General features: G+C 47.7%; 1 protein-coding gene and 1 long non-coding RNA gene across 12 annotated transcripts in view; both read right to left on the bottom strand.

The window, feature by feature from the left end:
* Positions 1 to 17,319, bottom strand: part of LOC147005788 (uncharacterized) — a 105,533-nt gene extending 88,214 nt beyond the window's left edge. For 4 of the 6 annotated variants that reach the window (XR_015046057.1, XR_015046063.1, XR_015046064.1 and 1 more), the window contains exons 1-4: positions 17,201 to 17,319; positions 15,154 to 15,258; positions 7,555 to 7,734; positions 6,751 to 6,817 (exon numbers count right to left, since the gene is read on the bottom strand). This is a non-coding gene — a long non-coding RNA (uncharacterized LOC147005788). Of the gene's footprint in view, positions 1 to 6,750; positions 6,818 to 7,554; positions 7,792 to 15,153; positions 15,259 to 17,200 lie in introns of all 6 variants that reach the window. The other 2 variants (XR_015046061.1, XR_015046059.1) reach the window with 2 other exon arrangements.
* Positions 17,320 to 19,905: 2,586 nt separating this feature from the next.
* On the bottom strand, positions 19,906 to 24,166 carry Foxa2 (forkhead box A2). Of its 6 annotated transcripts, none has more exons than XM_021149892.3 (3): positions 23,907 to 24,166; positions 22,858 to 22,927; positions 19,906 to 21,855 (listed from the first exon to the last, which is right to left on the bottom strand). In XM_021149892.3, exons 2-3 carry the CDS (start codon positions 22,924 to 22,926, stop codon positions 20,545 to 20,547), a joined length of 1,380 nt encoding a protein of 459 aa, XP_021005551.1. In that variant the 5' UTR covers position 22,927; positions 23,907 to 24,166; the 3' UTR covers positions 19,906 to 20,544. The 6 variants fall into 6 exon arrangements, with proteins under 6 accessions (XP_021005551.1, XP_021005558.1, XP_029340407.1 ...); XM_021149899.2 differs by lacking the exon at positions 23,907 to 24,166 and adding an exon at positions 23,585 to 23,900; XM_029484547.2 differs by lacking the exon at positions 22,858 to 22,927.
* Positions 24,167 to 24,267: the final 101 nt, after the last annotated feature.

The following is a 24,267-nucleotide window of genomic DNA, read 5'->3' as shown; positions in this document are numbered from 1 at the left end:
AAGAAAGGCATGAACCAGACATCAGCAATGTGAGAGTCTTCCGTCTGTTCCCTCCCCCTCAATTCTTCCTTCCCTCCCTCCCAGTCCCCTGGTCAAAAGAAAGAACTGATCTATGCCTGGTACAGTAAAAGACACCCGAGATTTAAGGGGATAAGTGAAGCCTTACTTAGCCACAAGGCTGCAGCTGTGTTCTTATCTGGCCAAAGGAGACGGGACAACAAAAGATCCCAAAGAAGGGACAGTGGATGCATGGGAAAGCCACTACCCCAGCATTGTGGTGCCCTTCTGCTGAGCAAATAGTTCAAACTGTTCGTTCCCATCTTCTATTCTCTGCCGGTTCGTTGTGTGCGACCTTGCATTTCATTCTGCAGGGAAGGTTGCTCGCTGGGCCCATAAGCAAACAGTCCAGCAAAGAGCGGGCCCTCCTCCCCTCTTCCCCGGAGAACTAGCATTTTTATTTCGGCTCCAAGCTGTCAAAGACCTGGAGAGTTGATGTCGGTGTCCTGAATTAATTGCTTTAAGCTGGAGCAAGCTCCACGGGCTGCCAAATGTCCAGAAGATGTTTATTAATAACGTTTCCTCCAGGATTCCGGCTCAGAGCTGTCCTTGGGTGGTGGCCTCTTCCTGCTGTCACCCTCTCACCCCTGGCCTCCACACAGTCCAGAGGGAGTTGCCACTTTCAGTCACTGGGACAAAATCATAAATTGCCTTTAGTAAAAATATTCACCTTTGTAAGAGGATACTTGTGAGGGGCAGATTTATTCTCATCCATAATGATCCAAGTCACAGAAGCCCCTGACTCGACTCTGAAGTGGGCTGTGGGAAACAAATAGTCCCCAGGACACCCTAGGGTGCCGGTCACTTATCTGGTACAATTAACCAAAAGAATGGAAAAAATGGAAATCATCTTGCTCTCTCCCTCCTTCCAAGCTCTTTCTCCCAAGAAAATCCAGATGGGCAGACAATACAGTGCATTTTTAAAGTTTTCCTGAAGAGGAGAGCCCCTTTAATAGAATGAAATAATAAACCAATTTATATACCGATATAAGACCGGGATCGTGAGTGCCATTGTGTAATTTTCCACTTGACTTTTCATTATCTACCTGAACAAAATCAATCTATATGTATGGGATCAGCATACAATTCCAGAGATAAAAGCTGAATAAATGCGCTTTGCATATCCTGCAGATAAAAGACACAGTGCCCGGTGCCTTCTTCTGCAGGAGATGCATTTATTAAATAAATTGTTGTGTCAAGGCAAGAGCCAGACAAAATGGTATATCTTCAGTGTTGACTCCTCGGCTGGAAATATCGATCCTGCAAATGAACAGTGGTTAATAAGTACCCTGCAGACCGTATCAGCTCTTCCGACCTAGCTTGCCCAGAGTGCACTCAGGGTCAGTTTTCTCCCAACCAAACCTCCCCAAGCTGGGGGAAGAAAACTTCCCCTATTAACATGGATTTAAGGCTGAGGACTTCAAGAGCCTCTGGAATCCTCTCCATAGAAACAAAGCACCTAGAAAATGTACACATACAAACTCCAACTCAGCTCGTGCCCCAGCTAGAGAAGACCTTCATAAGGGCAGGGGAAGTGACAGGCTGCACTCTGGGATTGGTGTGTTTTACTTTAAACAGGTTGTGTTTCATTTTCTGTATGTCCTTCATCACCTTGGAGTACAGAACACTAAAAGTCTCTCCACATTTGCAACACAGAAAAGAATCCCCGGGGCTGGAGAAATGGCTCATTGGTTAAGAGCATGTGGGCTGCTTTTCCAGAGGACCCAGGTTCAATTCCCAGCACCCACATGGCAGATCACAACTGTCTGTAGCTCCAGTTCCAGGGGATCTGACACCCTCACAGACATACATGCAGCCAAAACATCAATGAACATAAAATAAAACAATAAAATCCTAATTTAAAAGAAAGAAGAAAAGAAAAGAGAGAGAGAGAAACAGAGAGAGACAGAGACAGAGAAAGGAGAAGCATCATTGTAGGTGTGGCATACTTATTCCCTGACTAGTCAATAGTTGTTGAGTGTGGTCTGGTTTTAAGTAAGTCTTACTGGGTTCAGAAGCTCTTTGCTCAGCCTGCTCTGATCTCCCAAGATAGTCCCCAGGGATGCTTTTCTATTCTTATTCCTAGTCATCTTTCTGAGAAGCATAGATTAACCCCCAATATTGTCCAGACCACCAAGAAACAAAAAGCCCCAATTGTATGGGTAACCAGCCAGCTTTCACCACAAATGGTTGCTTTTGAGTTGATGGATAATTCCTAGCCATTGAAGGGGACTACCATCTCTTGAAGGGGACTACCATCTCAGGTTACACCTTGGGTCTTAGTACAAGAAGGACTAACAATGAGTCACACACATACATACACACACACACACACACACACACACACACACATACAGAGAGAGAGAGAGAGAGAGAGAGAGAGAGAGAGAGAGAGAGAGAGAGAGAGCACTATTCCTCATAAGAGAGAGAGAGAGAGAGAGAGAGAGAGAGAGCACTATTCCTCATAAGATTTGGTAACTCTGGAGACTGAGTAACTTGAATAACTTCAGTCCTGCAGGAAGAACAAATCAACACTTTTTATTTTAAGGTCTTTCCAATGACAATCGTCATGGCTGATGTTTTGTTGTTATCTACATTTGCACAGAAAGCACAGTGTCCACCTGGGCCAGGACAACCACTACCTTCCTACAAACCAGCCTTGTTTTGTCTCATTTCTCTGTTTAGATGTAGCTAACACTGAAGAAAGTATGCAGGGTCATCTGACTGTAGTGCCATGGCCTTTGGGGACATTTTTGTGAGGGTCAAAGTTCAGAAGCTTGTGTGCTTCCTCAGTCACATGGTGCTCTTAGGCAAACAGATCTGCCAATCTCTGATCTTTTTGTTCCACAGGTTGTGAATAAGCAGATCTAGAGAAAACAAGAGTGCAGCTAAAAGAGGCCTGTTCAATACCACAGTGTTATAATTCCAGCATTCTAGAGGCTGAGGCAGGAGGATCACAAGACTAGACCAAGCTATAGAATGAGATCCTTTCTCTCCCTCCCCTGAATATGCAGCAAGAAAACCACTTGGAAGGCAAAGGCAGGTGGATCTTTGCATTCAAAGTCAGCCTGGTCTACAAAGTGAGTTCCAGGGCAGTCAGGAAACTCTGTCTAGAAAAACTGAAAAAGAAGGAGGAGAAAAGGGAATAAGAGGAGGAGGAGAAAGAGGAAAGAACAGAAAGAAGGAAGGAAGGAAGGAAGGAAGGAAGGAAGGAAGGAAGGAAGGAAGGAAGGAAGGAAGGAAAAAGAAAAGTGACCCTGTTGGAATTCTATGAAAAGGGGAAAAGAGAAGATAACTCCTGGTGGCATGTTTGAGGCTTTTTATATTTTTTACTATAGAAATAATCCCTTCTATCCTAAGGTATTCAGGTATATTTTATTAATGCCTTAATTAGCAACTTAAATTGTCACCAAAGAGAACAAGCAAAAAACAAAACAAACAAACAAACAAACAACAAAAACCATGAGTTTCATCTAATACACAAAATATCATGTAGGGGCTCTGTCTGCCCCTTCATTCCATGAAGGAAAAGAATTTACTAGAATGGAGTGTGGAATACAGAGTATTTCCATTTACACAGTTCAATTTGCTCAAGCTAGAAGCTTTCATTGCTAAGTAATATGATAACTATCTTCTGCTGAAACAATGCTCCACATCTAATCAGAATCCCAAGCCAGAGTTGCAACACAATCCATGCTTATAAAGCAAATATTTACAAAACAGAAAAAACCTGAGTTTTCTTTAAAGGTATTGTTCGTAACCATGTCACAGCTAAGTTATCTTGATGCTGTTTCACAGAGGAGGAAATATAGATACTCAGAAGTCCAGTAAATATGCCTAAGTGCAGACAGTCAATTAAATATGACAGGGTAGGTGGAAAGTTGTTCTTGACTTTGCTAGCTCTAGATTTTAAAAACCATACACTACTAGTTCTGATACTTAAAGGAACAAGTACAGAGGTAGAACACAAGTTAGACTGAAAGCAAGCATGCAACAAAGACAAGGCAGCCAGCTGTTTACATAGTATTCTTCTTGAACCCCTTTAAAACCTGGAAAATTGTCTGATGTTGTGTCTGTCTACGTTTAACTGAAATTACTTTTCCCAGAATAATGGCTTTATTCATTTTTTTTCCCTGTGTGTGCATAGCATTAGAAGGAGAAGGAAGAAGAGGAAGAAGACAAAGAAGAGAAGAAGAAGAAGAAGGAGCAAGAGGAGGAGACGGAAAGCATGCTCACTCAACGTTCCAGCAATTTCAATCATAAGCAAGAGTGGTTCCCTCAATAGCAATGCCCCAGACAGAGGAGTCCATTCACAACAAGCTGAGTGGAGTAGTAAGGGTTCCGTTTCACAGATGCGGAACTGGATGGTTCTCTCTGCCATGTGGCAAAAGTATTTAGTTAGCTCTTTCATAAAAGTCAAAGAGGAATACTTTCCAAAGATGGTTTTTATTGGAAGGCACGAGGTAGAGATTGGATGGAACCGAGTTAAGCATGGTCCTCTATCAGAAGTTCCTACACACCCACCCAGCTCTTGGAAATGCCATCACTGATACTCATCCAGGGCAGGGTGCATTCTAGATATGGAGCCAGACGAGAGAGCCTGTATCCTAGAGATTCTGAGAACTTTCCACACTACTTAAATGCTTTTCAAGTGGCCCTGCATCCACAGAATTGAAAGATAGATGATTTTTTTTATTGAAAGCATACTAATGCCGTAGAGAAGATTCCTAGATATCACTATAGAATGCAAGAGAGCTCAGATATGAGATGCTCGATAATTTATTCTAGTCTTAGAGTCTTCAAGCTGTTCAAGAAAAAAAAATTAACCATAGAAGTACATGAAAAAAATCTCTAAAATAATGTTTCACATGTGATCCATAAATGTTATTTTCATCACAGTCTTAGAATGTCTTTACTACTTGACAGTGACAGCTATGTATTCTGATCTGGGAGTGTGGCTGGGTAGCAGAGCACATGTTACACACACTAACCCAGGATGGCAGCATCAACACTTCAAAGTGAATAACCAACCCCCAGAACCCATATATCCTTAGCACACATCGTCTTTCATATTACTGAACACAAAAGCACGAGCCACCAAGGAGAGAACAGGTTTCTTTTAAGGGAAATGAAAACAGTTGCTCCATTCTCTAGCTCAGGTAGTGACTATTTCACAGTCATCCTCTTTTTTTAAAGCACTGAATTCACTTCCCCAGCTGGGGAGCCAGTTGTTTCACAGCTGACTCCAAGCTGCCTAAGCAGCAGTTGTATCAGATGCATGGCTACCCTGTAATATTGGGGGAAAATCTACTTGCATGTTTCCTCTTCCCAGAAGTTCTGCAAGATAGAGCCCCAAACAAGATAACTTAGCTCTCTGATAAGATGAGTGGTTTTTAAGGGTGTTGATTTGAAGGGAACCTTGGTTTTTAGGAAAAAAAAAATCCATGCCTCATCTCAAGCATCACTTAAAAGTTCAAAGAACTATCTGGAGCCCAACACAAGCAAGCATTTTTTGCTCCGGAACTTATTAACACCCTCTACATTTTTCAAATGGTTCCTAGTGGCTATAGATCAGCTCAAGAACACAAGGACCTCTGTATAGATGGTATGTGTATTTATGAAGTCTCAGGACATTGGCAGAACCCCACTTATACCCTCTGCTTTCCTGGGAACTAGGAAAAAAGGCAAAAACACAATAGGAGACACACGGCTGTCTTCTCGACTTCAAGAATGAAATAAAACCTGTATTGCAATAATTGAATGAGAAGGCCGTGATAATGAAGAATTGCAACTTGGCTTTGCAGTGGACTCAAGACAGATTCAAACAGCAAATACTGAGGTGAAGTGTCTTCATGGTTTGGGTTCCTTTTCCTCTCCACTAAATAGGTAAATAAATGAAAGAAGGAAAAAAAGAAAGCCTGCAAAGGGTGAGGGCAGGCCACTCAATATTATGCTTGGCACCACACGAAGTAATTTCACATTTAAGAAGGATACTTGATTTCAGAATTGCAGCTGTCGATCCTAACTAAAAAGTCACCCCTGCTCCCCCCAAGTGGATCAGATGGATGACACATTTGACACAGATTTTAGGTCAAGTAAAGAGAGTTTTTAGAAGTATATATTCTGAGTTGGGTGGGGTGAAATCAGGGTGATTTCAGTGTCCATTTTTGAGTCGATCTTGCTTACACATTTCCTCCCTATTTCTGCTGTGTTGTGACTCTGTGTGGGTGTACAGATGGTAACATTCTCATACTGGGCACCCCAAGAAGGTCACATGCTTTGCATCAATGGCAATTAGCTCCCTTTTTAAAATGGAAAATGTCATTAAGTTCTTGAATAATTCAAGAGTGGCGGTCACAATACAGTGTCCCTTTTGGGGGTCTTTATGGTGCAAATGACAAAGCAAGCCAACGCTATCAGTAAGAGTAGATCTGAAGTTTACAATGTAGCTCTATTTAGTGTGACAGGAAAATTAAATTACAGGAGACACTCATTCATTGTCACCCGTTAACAGGCTTGGGAAAATTGTGGATCCCCGGGGGAAAATCACTGACAACATAGGAGGGAACTGAAAATATTTCATTTTAATTGGCTGCTGTTTCCTTTGCTTGACTTTGAAAACACACACGCGATCAGCTATCTGCGCAACTCTCTCTGGAAAAGGGTTCCGGAATGTTCCCAACTGGAACTTACAGGGTCTGCCAGGAGCCTCGGGGCTGTCTTATGGGTGCAGTGGCACGGTTCTGCACCGGTGGGGTTCCTGAAAAAGAAATAGACTGGCAGGTTTCAAGTAAAACCCGGCTTCCTCTGCTGCCCACAGCAGGACAGGAATTATCATCCTGTAATGCGGTCGGGGGGTGGGGGGCTGCCCCTACAAACCACCAGGTCTAAGATAAGCTGGAGGGAAGAAGGAATGACGCACAGGCCCAAACTGTCTAGAGGAGACTCTAGTCTAGAGCCAAGGCTGCTTGGGCCCCGAGTGTGTGGACAAGTGCGAAATGAAGATCCTCAGAGGTCACCAAATAACAAAAAGGGTTTCTTACCCCACGCTAGCACAGCCTGGCCACTGTGAGGGTCCTTGGAACCCTCGTCTAGAACCCAGGTGGACATAGTTACCTTGGTCTGGCTCACACTTGGCCCAAGGCTGTCTCTGAATTCTGCTGACCTTGGCATCTGAAGCAGACACCCAAGCTTGGTTTTCCCAGAGACTCACAGACTTGGGGGAGGGGTGGGAGAGAAGTAAAGTGTTGTGCCCACTGCAGGGACAGCGGAGTAGGTCTGGCCCCCTCCCGGCTGGTTATCAGGCTGTCAAGGGTGGGACCCCCCACATTCTAGAACTTGTATCACGGGGCCAAAGGTCACCCCTCTCACCTGCCGTCCTGGCTTCTCAGGGTTTTCTATTTACCCCCCCCCCCCTCCAGTACTTGGCGGGCTTTTCTCGTTTCATTTGGCCCTGCAGTGTCCCTCTATGAGAGTAGAGGGGGAGAAGCATTGTACCTGGGCCCGCGCGGACTTTCGGAAGCCTTGGCTCAGCTCTGCAGCTAGCGGTCCGCGAGATGGAAACGACTGGGGCCGCGGCGACTCTGCTCACCAGTACACAGTTCCTGGCTCGCCCAGTGCTTGCGACCATACACCTTGAATGCGCCTAGTCACCCTGACCGCAACCGCTGCTCAGCTCTAAGTGCGAATTGGGGATGCAGAAGGAGGACTGATTTTAGGGACGCGGACACGTGGCTAAACGAGGACAATTTGATATTTAAGAAAAGAGATGTTTGGGAGAAACAAAGTGTGATTTGTTGTTAATGGTGGACGGTTTGTACCTCAGCGTGAACGTTATTTCCAGGTAGAACTAAACAATGAGTCCATGGAAGTGGGAGACAACAGTGAGAGGGCAATTTAAACACTGTCCGTTTTGGGGCTTTTGTTTTGTTTTGTTTTGTTTTTAACAGTGCTTCTATTTAAGCAAACACTCTGGAGCTCCTGGGTACTATAATTCCAAAGGCAATTTTCTCCGTTTTTAATTTGATTTGCATTTTTCAACTCTGATAATATTCAATTTCATGGCTGAATACACATGTAAACACCAATAGGTTGTGGGTTTTTTTGCCTCTTGCACCAAACAGAACTTCTGCCACTTGTCTGGGGTGTCATGGGAGTTTACTGCATGAGTTTTAAAATATCAGCAAATTTCCCCTAAATTGTTTTGCAAAGCGTAGCACGGTCTTGCCTGGGCTTCAGGGGGCGGGGAGAGGGTGGCTAGTAAATGTAGGTCCTGCATATCAGTACAGGAAAGGTTCAGGAAAGCCGCCTCCGACTCCAAAGAGAAGGCAGGCAGAAAAGAAAACGAATCCCCCTCCCATATAGATAACATTTGTGGTTTTGTCAATAAACATTTCAATGCTGTACAGAACTCTTCTAAACAATCTAGAAGTAACAAATAAATATGCTCCTTCCAGCAACGCCTTACTGCAGTTTTCAAGCTCTAGAAAGACAAGTATTACCAAATAGTTCTAAAAAGCTTTGAAAGAATGGGTTGGTTTCCACCATTGACCTGTTGGTCAAACATGCAATTAAGAGAAAAATATAAAATGAAGCAGCATAATTAGTTTTATTCATATCAAAAGTACCTAGTGCTGCCAGTGACACTGAGAATGGAATGTGGCAACTGATGTGACAGTGACTCCAAACACCAGTGTGAAGGCAGCCAAGCCTTTCTTTTCTGTGTTCCTCGGGATATACTGCTCTCCAGACCCCACGAAAACAAATAGTTGAGAACCATCCAACATTCAGATAGAGCGACACAAAATGTTAAAATTCCAAATGCATTTTTGTAACTTCTTTGAAAACCATACTTTAAAAAGAGAAAAGCAAAGAAATTCGATGTTTTTGTTTCTCCAGGGTTACTTTAAATTTAAAAACTGTTATATCAGAAGCTAATCTTCTATTTTTCTAAACATAAAATATTTATTTTATTACAGCTCTGGGGATTGAACCCAGGGCCTTCCTCATGCAAGACAAGCACTCTACCAACTTAGCTATACCCTAAGCCTCCTCATCATTCATACACACACACACACACACACACACACACACACCACACACTTATTGTCCATTGCTGTAAAACACACCATACTGTAAAACTGTTTCTAATTTAAGTTCGAGGAATTATAAGTTGAAAATGTTATTTTACTTTTATCTTTAATTAGTTATTTCATGGACAAGGTTAACTTTTTTAAAAATAATTTTTTTAAAAATTAGGATTTTATCATCCTGGGAAGAATTGATTTAAAACTGATGAGACTTGAAGGTGCTTTTTCTTATGGCTAGCTGATTATATCAACCCATGAATAAAGTTGAGGGAACCTAATTTGAAAGATATCTTTTATCCTTGGTATAGAGGCTAGATAAATATGAAAAGAATTCCATTTTATTATCCCAATCTTGAAGGAGAAAGCTTACAAATTTAACAAAAACAAACAAACAAACAAACAAAATCACGCTGTCTAGGCTAACTGTACATAGGTGAGGGAAGCTCACACACTTAGTTTTCTTGAAGGGTAATTATTGAATTTTCAGTTATAATCCTTTAGGGCTTGTACTAAATTTTTATATTGCTCTGGTCGGCTGGCAATTACATGTACTTTACGCAAACAGATGGCAGTGTGTATGCCTCGCTAGCACAATCCCTTCTGGCAAGCCTAAGGTAGAGCAAGCAGGAAGGGACAGCCCCACGATAACAGTGTCTATTTAGATACTTGCTGAGGGTTGGCAATATTGAGCATCAAACATCTCTCCCCCTTTCCATTCCTAACTGAAGAGTAAATGGGATCTTGTTAAGCACTAAAATGCAATGCTCAGAGAGTGACGTTTCCATTTTTAAAAAAAATCTCCCCCACTCCCCAAATAATCTGATTGGAAGACCCAAGTTTGGCTTGTTCAAATACAGTGGGGACTGTAGATTTGCCATACATCCCAACTTTTGTTCTGTAACAAGGTTTTCAAAAGCAAATCCTGAAAGTTGGTCCTAGGATGGAGGGAGTAGATGGAGAGGATCCTAGAAAGCCCCAGCGAGTATTTTAGCCAGGTAAGAACTTACAGAGGTTACAGAATAGGCAGTGCAAATGGGACATTCTCCTTTCAGACTGAGGGTCTTGTGAATCCTCAGTGATGTGAATCTTAAGATGAAGTTTTACTGCCCCTCAGATACCAGGCTGCTGGAAGGAGAGTTAGGGGAGTTACCTGTCCCTTCAAGAGGTGTGGGAAGGGAGACTAAGAAGGAAGGGAGAGGGAGGGAGAGGGAAGAAGAGAAGGAAGGGGAGAGGAAGGAGGGATGGGAGAGAGAGGAAAGAAAAGAGATGGGGAGATGGGGTGGCAGAGGGGAGGAGGATGAGACCCACTGTCTTCCCAGGAGAAATTCTGTAGTTACTGTGAGTTGTATACTCAGCCATGACAAAATCTAAACAGTGTTTTCTACCATCAGTAAAGGATTGGCTTGCAGTCCAGGGTTGATCTCCCTAAATAAGCCTAGTATTCTGACAACTACAGGTGAATACCCTAATTCAGCTCCCTGCCAGAGATCTTGTTGGATGCTAGGGGAAGATAGGACTCAGCTTGTTCAGAGCTCTGGGACGGGAGAGGCTTGAGGGGGGATTTAATTGCCTGCCTGGGTGAATCGAAATGCCCTTTTAAAGTGAAGAAAGAGACTGGCCTTTAATTGTCAAATTCTGCTAGTACGCGAGGGGTGTTAATTAAAACCTAAGAGAACAAAGTATAGATTAGGTACCCTTCTCCCACTCATCCATCCCATGATCAGTCCACAAATGGCATCTTCTCTGTTCTCACTATCTTCAGAAGGTTCCATTTATACCGATCTAATGTTAGAGAGAGAAGTGTGGTTGATTGTAGAATTCTGTTCATCTCCAAAAGCTGGCCATGACTGTCCATGGCTTACATGACTGTCATGTAAGGGTCTCTTGAAATGCCACAATGGAAGAGAGAAAGATTGAAGAAAGCCCCAGATATAGCAGGAGAAAAAAAAAGTGTGTGTGTGTGTGGGGGGGGAGATTTCGGTGTGGAGAAGTGCAAGCACCACCCAGTTCCACCCTGTGTCCTTAGGTCTGGTGCAAGCAAGTTCTAAATCCTCACCATGAGGTGTTCAGTAGCATGCTACCTACTGGTTCCTTGCTGACAATCTCCCCCCCCCCCCAATTGCAGGGCCACTTCTTCTCTCCTTGTAGTTGTAGGCCATCACTACCAGGCCAGCATCTTGAGCTGGGAAGCAAGCATTTACTAGATCTGCATTTGTTTAAGTCCAGAGGAAGACAAGTGCTGTGGGGGCAGGGGTCTTGCTTCTCTGTAAGCTGGGAAGGAGCATACTAAAGACCCAATGTGGGTGATGCATAAAATATGCCTCTGCTGTCACCTGTGTCATCACACCGCCAGGTGCAGGTCAGGGGGAGGTCAGAAGCAAGAGTGGCTTTGAACAGTCATGGCCCCTGCTGTCAAAATCTCCTGGCAGAGAATAAAGCTGGCGGAGAAGCCGCACTTCTGAAATAATTTGCCAGTGTGGATTGTTTTAAGCCCTCATGCCTGCCAGTAGTCTCTGCCCCTGACATTTTCCTTTTCTCTGGCATTTTGTCTTTCTAATCACAATTCAAGAATCATCTATCTAGCTGCTGATTCTCTTGCTGTCACCTCCCTTCCTGCCTTGTCCAGCTGTCCCAGAGTTAGGTGCAAAGAAAACATTAGCCCAGACCTGGTTGGCTTTAAAGGACCAATCCTGTTTTTAAAAAAAAAAAAATAATAAGTGTAAACTGTGACACTCCTACCCTAATCTCTTCTAGGACAAGTGGTAGCATCTTTGCTGTCCTGTTCCACAGTCCCCAAGATTTATTCCCCCCTCATTCCTTCCAACCTTCCCCTAATACTTCGGACAATCTCTTCTACTTGGAGACTGTGGTTTTCTGGTAAAACAGGCTCTCTACTGCTTTGGAGCTGGAGGGTCTTCAAGCATTGTGATGGTCCGGAGCTTTGGGAAGTGGAAAGATTACTGAGGCGAAATGCAAATCACCTGCCTAGTCAGAGAGTTGAGAGGCCAGTGCTGAGAAGTTCCTGAACTCTAAGCCGCAGGAGTGTTCATTACTCCAGGAGTCTGACTTCCCTCTGGGAGTCGACAACACATCACAGGGTGTGTGGCAAATAGAAAGCTCCATGAAGTAGGGGTGGGACCGAATAGGGAGATAAAGAAGCAAGATGGGGATGTCATCGACAGTAAGAAGCAGTATGGTGACAGGACAAAGCAGAAGGATTCCTGCCAAGGAATGGGCTTCATAGTCCGGGAAGAAGGCAAAAATTCTCAGCCACCAAGACATAGAGAGAGGAAACTACAATTTCTTTTAGTGTGTGGATTGCTCAGGGATCGGAACATCAGGAGAAATGGAGAGAGAGCACTTGGTGAAGTCAGTCTTAACTTTAGAGTAAGCTTCAAAAGGTAATTAAAACAGCTTGAGCTTGTATGTTTTTAGAAGATGAAGCACTATGTTATATTTCCTGTCTCTGCCCCATGCTCGAGGTGGGACCCAGAGCCTCATGTTAGGCCACCACTCTTATTGCCCGGCTATACCTTCTAACCGGACATTTTTATTTCTTTGTTAAAGATGCTTCTTATCTCCATACAGAACTCTGTATGGCCCAGGTCCTCCCACCCACCCCCACCCTGTTTCTTCCTAGAAAATGCTATCTATTCCTCTGTTCTCTCCAATTATCCACCCACCCTCCTTCCTATGGTTCTGCTTCTTCCCAGCCTTTCCCTCCAAACATCCCAAAATTATATTCTATATTTTCAAGGACCACACATTTAACATTCATGATTTCAAATTAGGAAATCAATGTTTCCCTTTACACAAGCAAGCAATGGGCAAGAGTACTCATTTTTTTTAGTTCTGTCTGATTTGTAAGTGCAGATCATATTTCTAAGGAGGTAGCAAGTTCATAGTCACACAGACAATTCTATTTTGGTCTTGATAACTCCTGATGGAATAGCCCCCAAACATCTCTGTGTATTTTTGAAGCTTTCTGGTTTTCAAATAAATGAATCTGAAAAACGATTTATGGGTAAATAATATGGTTCTGAACCATTTAAGCATAGATGAGCAGAATCCCAAATGCAAGTTGAACTTAAAAGCGACACAAGGCTCATTCTAAAATTACAGTGTAGGCAGTGAAGCCCTGGTGAATGTATTAGACCTGACTTCTCCTTTACACGGGTTTGTGTTGCTGACATTTCCCTTCGGGCTAAAACTGTGTTAAGTCAAGAATACAGTGTTGCTGAAGTCCTTACCTAATCTTGCTGGGGGCATTTGGTGACTAGCAAAATGGAGTTAAATCCAGGTATGAAATTAACTTATTTTGTGGTATTTCTCTTTAGTACTCCTAACTATCTGATGCCTTATCTAACAGTGAAATGAAACCTTCATGCATGCACTCATGTAAACACACACACACACACACACACACACATACACACACCCCACAAACACACAGCAGAGGGTAGATTTTTAATGTGAATCCAGGTAGTTCATGTGGATGTCAAAATGATGTCTCAGTGTTGAGAGGAACTGACTCTGAGTTTAAATTAAACATGCCACTCTAAAGACAAGCTTGAAAACCACCTCTGCTCTCTTCACCTGTCCAGAGAGCAATTCTCCTTGAAGAATTTGCAAGAAGATCTGGACTGGGCCCCAAGGGCACAGGGGTGAGGGGGGAGGGGAATGGAGGCATCACTTCCAGTCTGGAGATAGGGACCAGGACGGAATTACAGCTTGTAAAATAAGCCTCCATCAGTCTCCCAGGAGACAGCCAGCTTCTACTTGGGTGTTCCCTGCTTGTTAGCCTCCGTCATAATTGGTCTTTCCTCCCATCCCACTTTGTTGGTTTTCTGTGTGTGGCTTTTGGTGTGAGCGTGTTAGGTCATCAACAAATACAATGAGAGGAGGGAGCTCGAGAGACACACATGATTGTTTTAAAGAAGAAAAGAAAAGGGATAAGAGAGTGGGCAGGAAGGCTTGTGAGCAGAATGGGGAAGATGCCCCAGGATTTAGGCTTCCGCGGCAACCCCTGGAGTGACTGAGAGTATGGGAGTTTTGTGGAAAAGAGCCTAGGCACACAAGGAGCTCTGTCAGGGACACTGCTCTGTCAGTTCCTTATTCTTTTTCTCTGCTCTGATACAGAGATGCTTATTTAGAGCAGGCATTTCTCAAAAAAAAAAAAATTTTTTTTTTTAAATCCTAAGCGGGTATTTCTGTTTGGGAAGGCAGGGCACCGGCAAGTGGAGACGAAGTCCTCAAAAGCGGGCAGAAGCTCCTGGGTGGGCCAGACACAAAGGGCTCTCCACCTTTCTCCTTCCACATCTGATATTTTCCTTCATCCTGTGTCCTTCCCACACCCCATAGAGAAACACCTGTCCTAGGGTGAGACGATGTTTAAAACAGAAGAAGGAAGGAGGACAGGGAAAAAAGAAAGAAAAAAAGAAAAAGAAAACATTATTTGGTGTCTAATCTAAGGCCACTGTAGAGAGAGGTGCCTTCTTAGTCTAGGAAGGATAGATACAGCTTTTTGCTTAAAGAGGGTGGATAGAATAGGTCCTGAGACTTTGCCATCTTTGCTCACTGTCAAAAACAAAACAACTACAAAAACCTACTAGACCCAGCAAGGCAATGTCCAGAAGAAATTTAGTCGCAAACTTTTGGTGGCAGTTCCCCTTGTTTTTTGTTTGTTTGTTTGTTTTTTGTTTTTGTTTTTTAAATTCCATTTCACTAGAGCACCCCTGGCTGGCCTTGGTTACTATGGCACGGCAGCCAAGGCCAGGCCATCCCTGCCTCAGCAGACACCTCAGGTGTGAATCTTTGTTCCTTTGTCACCACAGTCTGGGTGGGCCTCCTAGGGTGGGTTTTTTGAGGAATGTAGGTGTCTGTCCTGTGAAGCAGAACTTGAGGACTATGTGTGGATCTTAGCCAGTCTGGCTGCAGAGCACCTCTGGGTCCACAATAGCTGGAGGAATAGGGGACATCCTTGGCATTCATTCTCTTTGTTACATACCTTTATTTTGCAGAGGGAGAACAGGGTCAGCCAGGGAGTCCCTGCTTTTGCATGGAGGTCTTCTGACCTGCTCCTCCAGAGAGGGAGCCTCCCCCACACCTTAGGCTTATGGGGAAGGAAAAAAAAATAGACAGTAGCTTCAAGGTACTTCCAGGTAAGTCCAGGGGCAAACGCCTTCCCCTATGCCCTATTAAGCCTTATCTTTCGCTCCACCCCCCGCATCCCACTTCCACATTAAAAGCCCCCCAAAGCACAAGGAACTGCCTTTTCTGTATAAAGCCGGGAGGAGGAAGGCGATAAAGATCGGGCGTTTAAATTGGCCATTTGAAAGATTACATCTCTTCACCGAGGGTCTTTCTTTCAAAACTCTTCACAGAATTGAGGGGCCGTGGCTAGTCCGCACCGGCTCTCAAAGGCTGGGCACCTTTTAATTCCTCCGTAGAGTGGGCTGGGCTAGGTGACCCAGCGCCATCAAAGGCTCGAGGGAAGGCCGTAGGGCGACACTCGTCTAATGACAAGTAATTGACGGATTCGAGGCCTTGCATTACCAGCGGAATGGGGAGGCATTAATTATTTAAAAACGATTAGCCTCGCCTAGAGTCGTCCGGCAGGCTTTCCCTCTCGTTCCAGGGAAGGCACCAGCCACGCTAGGCAGAGACCAGTTTGGAGCGCTACCGGTGTGTTCGAGTTGGCTTGCAGTGTCCGGAACGTGGACAAGCAGCCTGGGATACCAGGGCAACACAAAAGGGTGTGCCTAGGCCCCACTTTCGAAGATGCCCGCATAGCATCGATCCAGAGGGCCGGTTGGACCATTTCAGCATACTGGGTTCCCCATCTGCAGATGGCAATGCAACCTGGAATGGTTTCCAGTTAGGGTGATAGGGGAAACCCAACTGGGAGTGGGTTTCTTCCAATGCCTGGCATTTAAGGCAAAGACCCACGGAGAACGCGGGTTTAAGAAACAATGAGCGGGACAGATAGACAGTAGTAAAGATAGTTGTTGTTGTTTTTTTTTTTTTTTTCCTTTTTCTCCCCCAACCTCCGCCTCCACAACCACCCCACTGGTGAGCAGCGATTCCCGGGCTTTACTCTTACAAGTCAAATCGCCTATTGATGAGCCACCTCTCTGTCCCCAAAGAGGTCTTTTCTGAACCCTGTCCTCAGAACTTTAGGGTCCTGTATTTTCAGCAGGCTACAGTGGAAACTAGTGAGGTGAGGTTGGCACCTTCCTGCAGGCAGCGGAAAGAAGTGCTTGAGCCTAGTCTATCTTCCAAAGTCCTGTTCTACGACCCCTACACGCGCAAGTGCAACACTCCGGATCACGCTCCTAAAACAAGGTGCGACTGGCTTGTAATGGGACTGGGATGATAGACGACCCGCGGCACGCTTTGACTTTCTCTCCAGGACCCAGCTCGTGACCCTAGTGGCTCTCCACAGCGTAAATGCCAACGCTTCTTGCGAACTAAAGTGACTTCGCATTTAGGAAAGGCGCTTTCTCTTTCCCTGCAGGGGTTTGGAGGTGCCCTAGTCTGCCGGGATCTGGGAAACAGCATAGAACACACTCAGAGCTGTACCCTCCCTGCACTCTGTGGCCTCTGCTCCTCCTCCTCCGTATCCCCCCCAGATTCACGCACAAAACGGCGGTCCCCGACCATAGATTGTGAGGCCAAGGGCGCGCTCACGCTCCCCCACCACACGCCCATCCCAGCTCTTATGAAACTAGCAGCTCCCTGTTCGAATCTCCAGTTGGAGTGACTGCAGTGTCTGGGTTTCTCATCGCCTCGGGAACCAAACTCCGAAACTGCGAGAGTTTTAAACTCCTAGACACCTGGTTCTTCTAAGTGGCGGTGCAGTCACGAATCTCACACCCCGTGCAAAAACACAATTTCCCAACCTCCTGGGTCTTCCTGAGCTGGGTGCACCTCCCAGTCCTCTCAGAGACACACGAGCTAGCTCGACTGGGGGAGGGTAGGCGTGTGGACCCGAGTGGGGGGCGGACTCTGTGCGGGGAGCCCGGGCGTGGCCCCCGAGTGGGTGCTCTCCCTACCTGCGGTGGCCTGCGGGCAAGCGGGCGTCGGAGCGTCCTGCGCTCGGAGGGAGGCGGCGGACTGCTCCCAGCCGAGGCATCCCTGCATTTATTTGAGCTCAAACCGAGCGACTGTTGACTTTAGCACACAAAGCAAAGATTTCACTGCCCGCTAGTTTAAAAATGAATATTTTACCAAGATATCGATCAGCGTTATAAAATTCAGTTAAGTACAATGGGATCCTGGAAAAAAAAAAGAATAATAAAGGAGGGGGAGGCAATATAATATCTGTGCAAATTTGCTGAAGTGTGACGTGGCATGAAAAGTTTACCCTCCTGGAATTCGGATCTAGAATGTTTTTTTCGGTTGTTTACTGACTTTGTTTATTCACAGATCACGGTTGCTTAAACCCCAGCGCGAGGAAGGCGGCGGGCAACAGGAAGAAAAAGAGAAGGGGGGAGAGCCGCTGCACCCTGCAATGCATCGAGTTGGGGTGGAGGGAGGGATCCCTGAGCTCCTAAACTTGGAACTGGGGGGCGCGGGGGGGGGGAGCTGACGTGGTCTGCGAGGAAGACACCAGAAGGGCCGAAAAGTCTCAGAGGGCGCAGCTCCCCGACAACCTTTTTATGTATTCGCACACAGAACTATATCTTATCGGCAGGGATCAGTGGAGGGGGCGCACTAAGTAGTTTAAAACGACCCTCGAACAATGGGCGTGCGATAAGAAACATAGCAGGTTAGGGCAGCGCTTTCAGTCTCCATTGTCCCCCCACTCGGCCCCCAGCCCTGCCTCTCCGCTCCTTCGCCACAGGAGCCTTTTATGTGATAATGAAACACATTTCAGGCTGGGCTCGCGACGTGTGTGTCCTGGCCCAGCAAAGAGAAGGCCTGATTGCTGGCCGCGGCCTGCGAATCCCTCCTCCTTCAATTTCTCTTCCTTGTGCTCTGAGGAACAATGTGGCTTGTTAAAATGGGATTTTGGGGGTGGGGGTTGGGGGAAGACGCGCGCACATGCACACACACACACACACACACACACACACACACGAGCAGAGGAAGGCCAGGCCTGCGGAGGAGGGATGGAGATGAGCAAAGGGGTAGAAAGGGATCAGAGAGGAGGTCAGGCTGAGGTTCTTGTGGGACATTCCAGGTTGCAATAATTAGGCATAGCAAGATGTCGGGGCTAAGCAGCAGTCCCTTAGTAGAAACACCTCTGATGCCTGCTCGGGTTTTTAACCGACTTAATTCCTTTATGTTTCTTTCCATGGGAATGGCCCCAAAGTTAGACTGGGGGCGGGCAGGAGGGACAACTTTAAGGGCAGGAGATGCAGGTCAGCGTGAGGAGGCTCCTTTTGCAAAACAAGAACTCCTCTAGAGTTGCCTGTCAATTTGGAAAATCTGGAGAGTGGTGGAAATGATTGGTGTGGTTTTATTTTGGGTCTTTGTATTTTCCTGGAAGCTCACAAAATACCCATTCAGTCTCTGGGCCTCAAGCGTGGTTTGCCTATCGGAGCTTCCTGAGCTAACAAACAGCTTTGCCCTGGCTGGTAGAAGGGAGACACCATTCCTGAGACACTGGGATTTCACAACTTTGGAAGTCATTTGCTAAGCTGCTCAGGGCACCCTTCCATCCCTCCCTATCCCCCCACCCCCAGCATAACTTCTTAATAGAAGACTTGGAGGTTACCCTTAACTATGCAATTATACCCAATTCCAGAACAGTATTTAAAATGTTGCCCCAGATTAGGCGGCTCATCATCCCTAGCCTAGCAAGGTTTCCCAATACCTGGATAACACCTGTGAGAGTGAGACAGGCTACCCTCCAGGCACAACCTAGAGCCAGGTCATCTCAATGCCACAGGAAGGTCTAGGGGGAGGAATGCTTCAAGTAGCTGGAAGAGCCATGGACCAAAATTGGTAAATACAGTCTAGGCTCACTGACTAGAAAGGAGGCCTGATATTGAAAAACCTGTAAACTTCTGCCTTTCTAGAGCATATCCCAAGGGGCCTCAACATCAGCGCACCTCCCAGTAACTCAGGTGGAAAATTAATGTATGTGCACTCAGAGAGTGCCTTTGCTTCTGGCTTTAAAACTAAAACTACTGGACTTTAGCTGGGCTAAGAGGCACAACAGGTCTGTAATCCTAGCACTGGGGAGGCAGAGGCAGGACCAAAACCTGGTCTTTAAAATGCTTCCTTCCCAGGCCAGTCAGGGCCATTTAAGGAGACCTTCTCTCCAATCTCTGCACCTTAATAAAAATAGTAGTATGAATAAAGATGCTGGGATGGTCCATCAAGAATGTATGTGTTCTGCCATGTTTAGTAATATTAACTTCAAAAATTAAAAAGTGACCATGAGCAATGTTGTTGTGTTGACTGCTGAAGTCACTGCATCAGTTAGGGGTTGTCTCCCATACACTCTGAAAAGCATTTAAGGAGGAAAGATGGAGGTGTGACTAGGTGGACAAACATAAGGAGGAAAACGAAACAGTGGCTCTAACAGGACAATTGAGTCAATTACGATATTTAAATAAAATGTTGGGTAAGCAGCAATATTGACCCCCTGTCTCCCACAAGCCCCGCCCCCCTTAACGAACTCCCATATCCTTGCAATAACTAATAAGTTCGTTTAATTTTGAGAGAGAGAGAGAGAGAGAGAGGGAGAGGGAGAGGGAGAGGGAGAGGGAGAGGGAGAGAGAGAGAGGAGAAGAAAGGATCCAAGGGATAAAATCGGCAATAACACTTTAATATAGATTTGTGGAATTCTGGCCATTCTAGCCAGAACACACATTTATAAGCCATAAATAAAGCACGCAGAAACCATAAATTAAATCAGACCCGAGACCTGGATTTCACCATGTCCAGAATGGGATGTGTTTCTCTCCTTTCTCCTGGTCCCTTACACCAGACTCTTACATTTTTTTTCCTCTTTTAAACATCAGTACAACCCTCTGGTTTTCTGTTAAAACTACATGGTTTTACACCAAGTCACTCACAAAAGTTTTTTTTGTTTGTTTGTTTGGTTTTTTTTAAAGTCAGACTTTTCTGCAACAACAGCAATAGAGAACAACAACAAAAATCAAACTCTGCAGATGTCTTGAGAAGCAGTAGTCTACATAGAGGAGACCAAAGGCTCCTTTAAAACAAGTTTATATGTATACATATATATTTCCATTCCCTTCCCTATTTAGAATGACAGATCACTGTGGCCCATCTATTTAGGGACACAGACAGGTGAGACTGCTCCCTTGGGGCCTGAAGTGTGGTGGCTACTTTTCCTCAAAGCTCTCCCAAAGTCTCCACTCAGCCTCTCATTTCCCTTGTACCCAGTGACCAGAGCTAGCAGGGCCTGAAAGCCATCTTCTTAGGACGAGTTCATAATAGGCCTGGAGTACACTCCTTGGTAGTAGGAAGTGTCTGCAGCCAGGGGTGAGGCATCCAGGCCCGCTTTGTTCGTGACTGGGCCCATGGCCAAGCTGCCTGGCATGGGGGAACCATAGCCCCCTGGGTAGTGCATGACCTGTTCGTAGGCCTTGAGGTCCATTTTGTGGGGTTGATGGTGGTGGTGGCTGTGGTGATGTTGCTGCTCGGACGACATGAGGTTGTTGATAGAGAAGGGGTGGTTGAAGGCGTAATGGTGCTCGGGCTTCAGGTGGGCCTCTGGTGGCAGGCCTGGGTGGTGAGGTGGGCCCAGCAGGTGGGCTGCAGCCTGCTGCTGCTGCCCAGGCGAGGGCGCCGGCTCAGGAGGACTCAGCGCAGAGGCAGGTGCTCCCTTCAGCTCGCTCAGGCCACCTCGCTTGTGCTCCTGACACGGAGAAGCGCTGGAATGGGGGGACTCGGTGCCCGCCGGAGTCTCGGAGGCCGAGCCCGCGGCCTCCCCGAGCTGAGCCTGAGAGGCCTGGGACCCAGGAGCGGTCTTCTTGCCTCCGCCACTGGCCGCACCCGCGGCTTCCTTCAGCGCCAGTTGCTTCTCACACTTGAAGCGCTTCTGGCGGCGCAGGTAGCAGCCGTTCTCGAACATGTTGCCGGAGTCTGGGTGCAGGGTCCAGAAGGAGCCCTTGCCAGGCTTGTCTGGCGAGCGGGGCACCTTGAGAAAGCAGTCGTTGAAGGAGAGAGAGTGGCGGATGGAGTTCTGCCAGCGCTGCTGGTTCTGCCGGTAGAAAGGGAAGAGGTCCATGATCCACTGATAGATCTCGCTCAGCGTCAGCATCTTGTTGGGGCTCTGCTGGATGGCCATGGTGATGAGTGAGATGTACGAGTAGGGAGGCTTGGCGTGTGTGTAGCTGCGTCGGTACGTCTTGGGGTCCCGAGCGCGGCTCAGGCCGGCCTGCCCGTACATGGGGCTCATCGAGTTCATGTTGGCGTAGGGGGCAAGACCACCCATGGCCCCGGCCGCCTGTCCCCCGAGCGGGCTTAGACTCGGACTCAGGTGAGGTCCCATGCCCGCCACGCTGGCCGCCCCGGCTGAGCCGCTCATGCCCGCCATGGCACCGGCGCCCGGGGACATGCCAGCTAGCGACGGGCTCATTCCAGTGCCCACATAGGATGACATGTTCATGGAGCCCGCGCTCATGTTGCCGGAACCGCCGCCCATGGCAGCCGCGGACATGCTCATGTATGTGTTCATGCCATTCATCCCCAGGCTGGCGTTCATGTTGCTCACGGAAGAGTAGCCCTGCAGACAGAGCCCGGGGAGGAGACAGGTTAGCACCTAGGCTGAGCTTGCCCGATCTTCCCACCCACCCACCAGTTGGACCCAGTCCCCCGCAATTCGTGCAAGCCTCTGGAATCTCTTGCTTTCCCTGGATCCCAGTGCACCAACACCAAGTCCCCTGGGCCCCAGAGAGCTGGAAAAGTGATCGCCCTAGGGCCAGCGGGGGCCTGAGGCTCAGCCTCGCCCAGATTCTAGAACTTCAGTGTCCTGGACCATCACCAACTCAGGCGCCCCAAATGTATTTTACTTTCCCTAGGGGCTCCTCAAATCAGCTGGCCAGCACACTGAGTCAGCACCGAGGCCGGAAATCTCCGTTGCTACCCCTGGTAGCCAAAAGCTACCTTTGGAACGTCACTGGGGCAGTCTCAATTGAAAATCATCTCAGTGTCCTCTATTCTGGGGTTTCGTACCGGGACCCCACTCCTTAGTCACAGGAGAGTGAAGCGCAGTGCCTGCACTGAGTCCGGGAGCAGCTGGAGGCATCGCGTGGAGGAATAAGGAAGGGACCGCCAACTCGGCTAGGAACTGTTATTGTCCCGGCTTCGTAGCGACAAACTTTTTTTCTCTTTGTCCACTTGTCTTTGATTCTTTGCCTGCACCTCTGTCCCCAACTCCTACCCACCTTCTCTTCCCCAGCTCCCCACCCCCTCGCCAGCCGACCTCCCACCCCTCCCCAGCCGCGCGCTGCCAAACATAACTCTGTTAGGATAGTGCGTGGCTCGGCCACGAAGAGGATTTGGAGGCGCCGCAAGTCAATATTTGATCACAAAGTTAATATTATCTCAAGGCTAACAGTGTGTCGTATAAAAAAGAGACCCATTTGAGTAGAAGGAGGGCGGAAAAGGCGGCTGTCCAGGAAGGCTAGAGGTGGGGGGGGCGGGTACCGGTGAAGGGAGCGTGCGGAGGCTGGGGACGCGGAGATAGCTGTCACCCTACTTCTCCCTGGCCAAGGCAAGAGCTTACCTCGGGCTCCGCGTAGTAGCTGCTCCAGTCGGATGGCTCGTGCCCTTCCATCTTCACTGCTCCCAGCATACTGGAAGCCGAGTGCATGGCGGTTTAAAATTTAACAGCCACAACAAACGACCAGCAATCAGCCCCCACCCCCACCCTCTTAAAAAAAAAAAAAGTCAGCAATGGCACCGTCCCCTCCCTCCCGCCCTCTCTCGCGCTCCCCCTCTCTCCCTCTCTGGACTCCACTTCCTCTCTCTCTCCCGCGGCCTGCCGCGGGAGGTAGCTGGGAGTGGGCGGGAAGGTGGCTGGCGGAGGAGGGGGCCGAAGAACCCTGGAGGCCGGAACCCGAGACTCGCCGTCGGGCGTGCACTCTGTTGCCGCGCTCCCGGGGCTGCCGGTGCAGGCTGAGGCTGGCAGTGTCGAGCTGCCGGGAGGCGGCGGGAAGCTAGCGGCGCGGGGGCGGGCGGGGGGGAGAGCGAGAGGAGGGGGAGGAGGAGGAGGAGGAGGAGGAGGAGGAGGTGTGGACCGCGCAGCGGACAAGTGCCGCAATGACGTGAGCGGCTGGTGATATAGCGCGGTGCGCTGGCGCGGGCCTCCAATCCCCAGACCCCGGGCAGCCCATTTGAATAATCAGCTCACACTTAGGTGAGAGGAAGCCAGGGCTAGCGCTCCGCACCTGCCGCTGCGCGCCCTGAGCTAGCCCATCTCCCGCTGTCCCCGGCACTCCCAAGACCCCGACCTGCAAGCAGGCGTGCTGGCGCCCTGGTGGAGTCCTTTCCTTTAGGTCCACGGGGAGTCTTCCGTGGACCCAGAGACCTGGGATCAAGCCACCCTTGGAGAAACTCAGGTCTCCTGCTCCCGCCCCGCCCCTCCTCATCGCCCCAAGCACCGGGTTCGTCAATCCGAAGGCTCGTACTGCCTTGGTGGCCTGCAAAGCGAGGCAAGCCAGATTTATTTATCTCGGGTTTCCTCCCTTTTAGTTCACATTCCCTGTCAAAACAACAAGCAGGTGACAGCCAATTTGCAAAGCGTTGTCCTATTTAGAAAATCTGTGTACACACCTTTAACTCGCTGGCCGCTGCTCCGGAGGCCCCTCCCCGTTACAGTTAAGTCCCGGGGCGGCCTCAGGAGGCGCGTAGGACTCGCGTGGTCTGGCCGCCCTGGTTGTCAGTTACCTCAGTCCTTTTCCTGGCTACCCACCTCAGTCGGCCCAGAGAGCCCCGTTTAGCTCCAGCCAATACCCGAGAGGCAGCGATTTGCCTCTGGCATGAGGGCCTCGGTGTTTCAAGGTTACTTTTCAGTTAAATCCAAGGTGCCCAAAGCATTTCGTAACTAAAACAAACAGGGCAGTAGGTGGGGGTAGGGCAGGAGAAAAAAATCAATAATGGGCCTTATGGGATGACTTCAGGAGGATCTGTGTTC

Source organism: Mus caroli, unplaced genomic scaffold (genome assembly GCF_978045245.1).
Source record: "Mus caroli unplaced genomic scaffold, Mus_caroli_1 scaffold_2, whole genome shotgun sequence".
Taxonomy (NCBI): Eukaryota; Metazoa; Chordata; class Mammalia; order Rodentia; family Muridae; genus Mus; species Mus caroli.
This window is presented reverse-complemented; position numbering and strand designations above follow the sequence as displayed.